Genomic DNA, 8,074 nt, shown 5'->3' on the forward strand with positions numbered 1-8,074 from the left:
AAACAAGTTTCAGGACCATCTGACTTGTTCGATCCTTGACTTGTCAATGTATGTTGGATCCCCAAGGGGGAAAATATGGCAAGCAACATTTGCTGACCATATCTGACCACTGAAGCCTTTTTTTCACAGAACCCAGACTGGGAAAGACTTATCTATGGCACACATGCATACTCAGGAGAATTCCTCAATAAAAACAATTACATTGTTATTAAAGATATAGACACTGATTATACAAAGCTGAGTAAATCAAATTTGCCATTATAAAAACAGCTTAGAGGTTTACGGTGAAAGCTTTCTCCAGAAATCTTCCCAGCCCAGAGAACCTGCCTGTGATGGGAAAATGCTACTACTTTCCATAGCCCTGTTTAGGGGTTGGGAAGACTGGGGCCTGGAGGAGGGAGGGCCCATGGCAGAGTTAGTACCAGAGCCTGGCCCTGAGAAGGCACTCAGTCAGGCAAGAACCCCAAAGTGTAGGTCACTCAGAGAAAAAGTAGTATGCTTGGTGTTATATTCCAGAAAGCTCCAGAAGCCCAGTGACTAGGTATTCACTTTTGACTGGTGCTCACTGATGGCAACTCTGAGGGAGCAGCCCTTTCTGGAAAGTGCTATTTAAAGCAAAGCACCATTAGCTGGGCATTGTTGGCAGGAGCCTGTAGTCCCAGCTACTCAGGAAGCTGAGGCAAAGGGATTGCTTGAGCTCAGGGGTTTGAGGTTGCTGTGAGCTATGACGCCACAGCACTGTGACCCAGAGTGACAGAGTGAAACTCTGTCTCAAAACAAAAAACAAACAAAAGTGCCAGGACCCCAGGAAGGCAGAGGCAGAGGCTGATGAGCCCAGGTCTAAGGAAGGTGGGTGAGGAACAAGGTGGTACTCTGGGGTTTTCCCACTTTGTTGGTATAAGGTCATGGCTGTTAGGGGCTCAGATGCAGGAGACTGAAGAAGCAGGGGAGATGAAGAGCTCCCAGAGGGCACCCTTGAGCCAACAGTGAGCCTGCAAGAATTCTTGAGGGCAATGTCTATAGACCTCCTTCTCTCCAAGCTCCCTGGCTCCACTGGCCAAGCTGGTGTCCTGGCAGACAGTGGAAAGGAGCAGATGACCTCTGCAGACCCTTCCAGCGAGAGGCCTCTGGCTGCAGGCACCTAGTAGTTTCTGTGGTCAGCCCTCTGTCCCCAGTAAGTCAACCAGTTCAAAGGGGCCACAAGATTGGAGGAGTATACCCCTGCTGGACTGGGCTACAGAGGAGAGGGGGGACATTCTATTGAACCCAGGGACCTGGTGGTCCGCCTGGTCCCCACTTTCTCAAAGCAGGTCTACTCTTTGCAGCATCTTCACTGTGCAGCAAACAGCCTGCACTTGTATGCCTCCAGTGCCAGGAAATTCACTCTCTGTGTGTCTAGCCCTTAGCAAGGCTAAGGCATTGCTCAGGGGACCTGTTTTTGTTCCACTGCCTCAACTCTTATATACAGTGGAGAGATAGATGGGTTCCTGCTCAGGCAGCTGAGGGTCCCAAGGAGCAAACCTGCATAGAACCAGAGGCCAAGGTCCCTTGGAAGAACAAGGATGCATCATATGAGAATCACTCCCAAAGTAGAAATCATGGAAGTGCCCCTCACCTCCGTAAGTATGTAGAAAATGAATGAATGAATGAATGAATGAACACAAGAGCTTACATTTATTGAGCATCCCTGTGCCAAGCCCTGTGCTGGCCTTTGTTTCATCTGCACCATGACCTTGAGAGGTTGATCTATTATTATCCCCTCAGTTCAGGGATGTCCAAGGGTTTATCCAGGTCACACAACACAGGAGGGTACAGCCAGAACAGGAATCCTCTGACAACCTAGGTCAGGCCCATCAGGCAGCTAGCCTCCACAGGGACCGTGAGATCACCTTTCACAGTATACGCTGTGGGACAGGCTATCACAGCTCAGCCCCTGAGACCATGGACACTTCCTGGAGCCACCTCCAACCCCCTAAAAGCCTTGGCAGTCCATGTGGGGGAGATTTTGAGGTATCTGTCTTCCTTTCCCAGACTAGGGGGTCCTGGGGCCTGGATCCCACCTAATTCATCACTAGACACAAAGCAGCTGCTCAATAAATGTTTACTGAATGAATGAACACATGAAGAATAAACAAAGGAAGCAATGAATGAATGAATGAATGAATAAGTGGCGAATTGTGACCCGCTCCTCAGGTCAGCCTTTCACTGCCCTGTATGCACTAGCCACCCAGACACTGCCAGCACAAGGCTGCTCCTGCAGCCTCACTGCCAGGTGTGACACAAGCTCCCTGCCTCTGCAGGCTGGGGAGGCTACGGCTGTGCCGGAAACAGTGTGTTGTATTCCTCCTGGAAGGTAAGGTCCTTGAATCTCTGCACGGCCAGGGCTGCGGTCAGGCTCTGCCAGGAGAGAGCAGGGGGGAGGACAGTGTGGAAGAGCCAAAAAGGACAAGGTACCAGTGGGGAGGGTGGCTGTGGCAGGCCAGGCAGGCACCTGTCAGTCGGGCACAGTCCCACCCCCATCTCAAGCCTTACTGCTCCCAAACTCCTCCCTGTAGGCTGAGTGGTCCCCACTTTTGGGGTTCCTTCTCTGGAAGAAGATCCCCTGGGGTTACCTGGCTCTTCCTGCTCAGTCTTGAGACATCAAAGGCTGAAGCAGCCATGGCTGGCCAGCTAGGGCTTGAACCATGGGTCTCCCCCTTGAAACTCTAGCTCCCAATGTTGTACTGGGGGGTAGGTGTCCCAAAAAAGAATGGATATCCAGCGGCCCTCAAAAAGAAAAGAAGTCACCAAGGGCAGGCTGGGGGATAGTGAGGGACAGGTAGGGTTGGCAGCCTGTATGCAGCAGAAGGAGGGGGAGCTGCAGATATAGGGAAGGGAGAACCCTTGGGATGGGGCCATGAGGTGAGGTGACCTACATCTCTGAAAGCAGCAGATTAGGAGAGAAGCAGCAGAGCTGACCCTGTGGGAAAGAGGAGCCAGCTCTGCTACTGTGGGCCCTCCAGACCATGGGGCTAGGAGCTGCCAGGTGTGGTCTCTGGCCAGTCAGGCCCACAGACACACTTCCTATGGTCCAGACAGTATCTTAAAAACTTGAATAAAGGGCTGGGAGCAGTGGCTCAGACCTGTAATTCCAGCACTCTGGGAGGCCGAGGTGGATAGATTGCTTGAGCTTAGGATTTTGAGACCAGCCTGAGCAAGAGCAAGACCCCGCTGCTAAAAACTAGATGGGCGTAGGGTGGCGCCTGTGGCTCAGTGAAGGGCGCTGGCCCCATATACCGAGAATGGCGGGTTCAAACCTGGCCCTGGCCAAACTGCAACAAAAAATAGCCAGGTGTTGTGGCAGGTGCCTGTAGTCCCAGCTACTTGGGAGGCTGAGCCAAGAGAATAGCCTAAACCCAAAAGCTGGAGGTTGCTGTGAGCTGTGACACCACAGCACTCTACTGAGGGAGATAAAGTGAGACTCTGTCTCTAAGAAAAAAAAAGATTACAGATATGAGCCACTGTGCCTACGGCGCTCTACCGAGGGTGACTAAAAGAAAAAAATAGCCAGGCGTTATGGCAGGTGCCTATAGTCTCAGCTACTTGGGAAGCTAAGGCAAGAAGATTACTTGAGCCCAAGAGTTTGAGGCTGCTGTTGAGTTATGACACTATGGCACTTTACCCAGGGTACCAAAGTGAGACTCTGTCTCTACAAAAAATTGAATAAATTGGTGACATATAAAGATCAGATTACACATGAAAATTCTGATGGTTGGCTTTTCTGGGTCCACATTCCTTCATGTCAACAGGAGTCAAGCAGAGCATGCTCTCCTGGTTGCCTGGGCCCTGAGCATCCGACTCTGTGCCCCTGTTGGCCCCCAGATCTAATCCCCTCATTCTCCACATGAGGAGGCAGCAGCTTAGAAAACTAGCCGGTGTTCCTGACTCGTAGGCCAGCTCCTCCCAGCCTCTAAGCCTCGTCTTCCTGTCCAGACCTCTGCTTTCTCATCTGTAAGAGGATATAATAAACACTATCCACCCTGAGTAGTTGAGGGGGGGGTCCCTGACTCCCAAGGAGGCTGCTCTGAAGCAAAGCTAGGGTCTGCCTTCACCACATGACTGTCCTGGTGTCAAGGGCCACAGCCTCCTTTCTCAGGGAGTTGGCACTGCCATGAGTTCTGCAGAGACAAGTGTGGGCTCCAGGAGACAGAGACAGTCCCTGGTGATGCCAGAGGCCACCAGCACAGAGGTGTGGCTGGGGGAGGAATGTGGGCTCAGTGGGCGGCTATACTCACCCAAGTGAAGATGGAGAAAAAGGAGAAGGCAATGGCGGCGCGGGCCGCGTCCGTCCCTTCGTTCAGCGGGTTGTCCTTGGGCTTGGAGACCTGCCACTGGTTGGCCAGGTAGCAGAAGCCCACGAACCAGAGGAAGGCCCAGAAGGCTGGGATCCCCCAGGGCCAGGCAGAATAGCCACAGCACCAGACACGGGGAGAGGGTGAGTGGGAAAAAGCAGGGAAACCAAGGAGCAGGGGAAAGTTCAAGAGCATGTCTCCCACACTCCCCCACCCCCAAAGGGAGAGGCACAAGGATATGGGGGGTTGCCAAGTGAAGGTGCAGGCGAGAAGAGAGAGACCAGCCAGGTGCAGAGGGGAGAGGCCACAGAGGGCAGGGCGGGGCCAGGCAGAGGAGAGCCATGGGCAGCGAGAGGGGAGGAAGAGGGAGAGACAGAGAAAAAAGGCAATCAACTCAGGCCATGTGGCTCTAGCTCCTATCAAACCCCAATTTCCAGCCACATCCTGACTTGGGCCCCAGGGTGTACCTGAGGCCTGCAGCTCTCAGGGTGGAGGACCCCTGCCCCACCCTCCTATAGGCTTCCAGAGAATTGGAGCAAGGGAGAAAGAGGAGACAGGAGTAAGTCTGGGCCTTGACTTCTGGAGTGCTATAGCCTCACCACACCCTGAGTTTAGTGAGGGGCCCATTAAAAGCCAAAGGTTTTACTAGTGGGAGCCTATAGGTGCCCAAGGTCTCCCCACAGAAGCCCATAGCTGCTCAGGACAAAGTGTATATATGCCAAGGTGGTGGAGTGTCTGGGCCCGGCCCACCTCCCAAAGGCATTGCCGGGAACTCTAGGATTCCATGGAAGTTTGAGAACCATTCATGTAGTTCTATTTCCTTCTAGTCCTAGGGGCCCCAGGCCTTAATGCCTTGCAGTCAGACTCAGGCTCATCCAGAGACCCAGGCCTGGAAATGGGAGGAGGGCCTGGTTTAGAGATCCAAGAGCACAGCCTCAGATCAGGGAGGTTCTGCCCTTGACCAAAAGCATCTGCCCACCAGGTTCCTGGACTCCTTCCCAAGAGGTCAGCTGCCTCTGCCAAAGGCAAAGGGCTACAGGTCAAGCTGACTGCTAATTCTAAGTCCTGGTCCTGCTAGGTCTGGCTAGGATGGGGATGAGGGAGGCTGAGGCCCCCAGGCCCTACTGGGAGCTAGGGTTCAGTCACCCCTTGCCCAATTCTCATGGGGCCACACCAGGTAGCCACCGAAACAAGAGGTGATTCCTCAGGGCTAGAAGGTGCCCAGATCCATCTGAGCTGTCCCTGGAGCATGGGCTATTCCAGGGTCTCAGGCCCCATCCTGGTGCCACCCTCCCCTGTTGTCAGCCTCTGACCCTGTCTGTCCCTTCACCTTCCTGTACCTCAGTTTTCTCATTTGGAAAATGGGGAGAAGGGTGGCCGCCCCCTCCCATGGGCAGGACAGCCCTCTGCAGACTCTGTGCAGAGGGGCTACCTGCTGAGGCAGGGCTCACCCGAGACGCCAATGTCAGACAGGACAGCCTTCTTGCGGTCCTTGACGCTGCTGATCTGTGGGAAGTACACATCCAGGGCCAAGTAGAGCAGGCAGGTGAGGAAGGCGAGCACGCCCACGGCCACGCCGTAGCTGCAGGCGTTGGGGTTGCGGTTGTAGATGCAGAACTCCTCACTCTCCGAGTCACTGTTCAGGTAGCCCTCGTTCACAATGGAGCCAAACACCACGATGGAGAACAACTGCAGGCAGGGAGGAGGCGGAGCCTCAGACCCAGTACCAGCCTGGGGGAGAGGCAGGCTACCAACACGCCCTCAGCTTGCTGCCAGTCCCTCTGTGAGCCACAAGGACTGTGTGAAGCAGTCATTTCAGAGGGGAGGCCCAGAGAGGGAGAGCCACCTGCTCAGAGTCACACAGCGCAAGTGGGGTCAATCGCTTCCTTCCTCAGCAACAGGCACTGAGGACCGTCTGACCACAGATGTGGTCCCACCCACCACCCCCCAGCCAGGGTGAGTGGTACACCAAAAGAAGTCCTGATGCCAAGGTGTCCTAAAGCTGGACTGGTCCCCAGCACAAGGAGCCTGGGCTGTGAAGCTGCCAAGCCCCTACCTTCTAGGCTGACTCCAGATGCTGGCATGTGCACAGCCCCATCCTGCATGCCCCTTCCCTCTGCAGAGCCATGGGCTGGTCTGAGGTCTCAGACCCTATCCTGGTGCTTACCCAGGCCCAGCCAAGTGGATGGAGTGAGGAATGAAAAAACAACAGAGTCATGATCCTGCCGGGTACAGGGCACTCTGCATGATACTCAGGTGCTACGTGTGCTACCTCATTGAAGCCTTTAGGGGGCCTCTGTGGCTGGGGAGACAGCTAACTGAGATGGCCCCCAAGACTACCTCCTGCCACTTACAGGCTCTTGCACCCTACTTCTCCCAGGGCAGCTGGACCTAGTGATTGTTTCTAAAGGATGAGAGGTTCTGGCTTCCATCCTGCTTGCCCTCTCTTGTCCCCTCCCTGCTCACTCTGATGAAAGCCAGCTGTCCCATTCTGAGCTGCCCTCTAGGGAGACCCACATGGCAAGGAACCAAGAAAAGTCTCAGGAACAGAGCCCCTCAATCCAACAGCCCACAAGGAACCGAGTCCTTCCCACACCAGGAAAGTGAACTTGAGAGTGGGCCCACCTCCAGCTGAGCCTTCAGAGGAGACCATAGCCCCGGCTGGTGCTGTGGCTATTAGCTTTGTGAGGACCTTGAGGCAGTGGCAGACTCCTGACCCACAGAAATGGTAAGATAATGGATGTCTACAGTTTGAGGCACTCCGTTGTACACCAACGGCTAACAGGTGCACTCAGCACCATCAGTACCTCACAGACAAGCCAGCTAAGGCTAGGTGGCAGCTAGAGGAGATTTTTATTGTCCCTTTTCTACTTCTCTGTATTTTCCTTTTTTTTCCTCAATAAGAAAGTATAATTTTAATATGAGCCAGGCACATTTTCTCCCATAGTCAATGCCCAGGATGGGTAGTGATTCTAGTGTTGGAAAAAATAGGAGAAGCATTAAAATGATCTTATCCTTTTAATATGCCTATTGCTTACATGGATTTTATAATATATCCATAGGATATATTAGTGTAGTAGTTTTATATATATATATACCCCGAATCTAACTTATTAATTATTATTATTTTAAGAAACAAGGTCTCACTGTGTTGCCCAGGCTGGTCTTGAACTCCTGGCCTCAGGCTCCTGAGTTACTGGGATTACATGTATGAGCCACTGCACCCAGCTACATTTCATGGGAGCATTGACTCAAAAAGTTTTCCTTGCTGAGTGCAATGGCTCACACCTCTAATCCTAGGACTCTGGGAGGCTGAGCTGGACAGATTGCTTGAGCTCAGAAGGTTGAGACCAGCCTGCCCTGTCTCTACTAAAAACAGAAATATTAGCCTGGCAATGTGGCAGGCACCTGAAGTCCCAGCTACTTGGGAGGCTGAGGCAAGAGTACTGCTCAAGCCCAAGAGTTTGAGGTTGTTGTGAGCTGTGATGATGCCATAGCACTCTACCCAGGGAGATAAAGTGAGACACTGTCTCAAAAAAATATATATAGGCTCGGCGCCTATAGCTCAACCGGCTAAGGCGCCAGCCACGTACACCTAAGGCGGCGGGTTCAAATCCCCAGCCCGGGCTCGGCGCCTATAGCTCAACCGGCTAAGGCACCAGCCATGTACACCTAAGGTGGCGGGTTTGAATCCCCAGCCCGGACCCGCCAAACAACAATGACGGCTGCAACCAAAAAATAGC

General features: G+C 53.2%; 1 protein-coding gene across 2 annotated transcripts in view; it reads right to left on the reverse strand.

Annotated features, from left to right (window-relative positions):
* SYNGR1 (synaptogyrin 1) overlaps positions 1–8,074 on the reverse strand; it is a 29,550-nt gene that overhangs the window by 1,665 nt on the left and 19,811 nt on the right. The window contains exons 2-4 of one of the 2 annotated variants that reach the window (XM_012814165.2): positions 5,783–6,020; positions 4,275–4,420; positions 2,088–2,397 (exon numbers count right to left, since the gene is read on the reverse strand). In XM_012814165.2, the coding sequence (XP_012669619.1) occupies positions 2,311–2,397; positions 4,275–4,420; positions 5,783–6,020 (471 nt within the window). In that variant the 3' untranslated portion in view covers positions 2,088–2,310. Of the gene's footprint in view, positions 1–2,087; positions 2,398–4,274; positions 4,421–5,782; positions 6,021–8,074 lie in introns of those variants that run through there. The other variant, XM_003783191.2, reaches the window with a different exon arrangement.

The sequence above is a fragment of the Otolemur garnettii genome, unplaced genomic scaffold, assembly GCF_000181295.1.
Source record: "Otolemur garnettii isolate 467f Iridium unplaced genomic scaffold, OtoGar3 scaffold00007, whole genome shotgun sequence".
NCBI classification, from domain to species: Eukaryota; Metazoa; Chordata; class Mammalia; order Primates; family Galagidae; genus Otolemur; species Otolemur garnettii.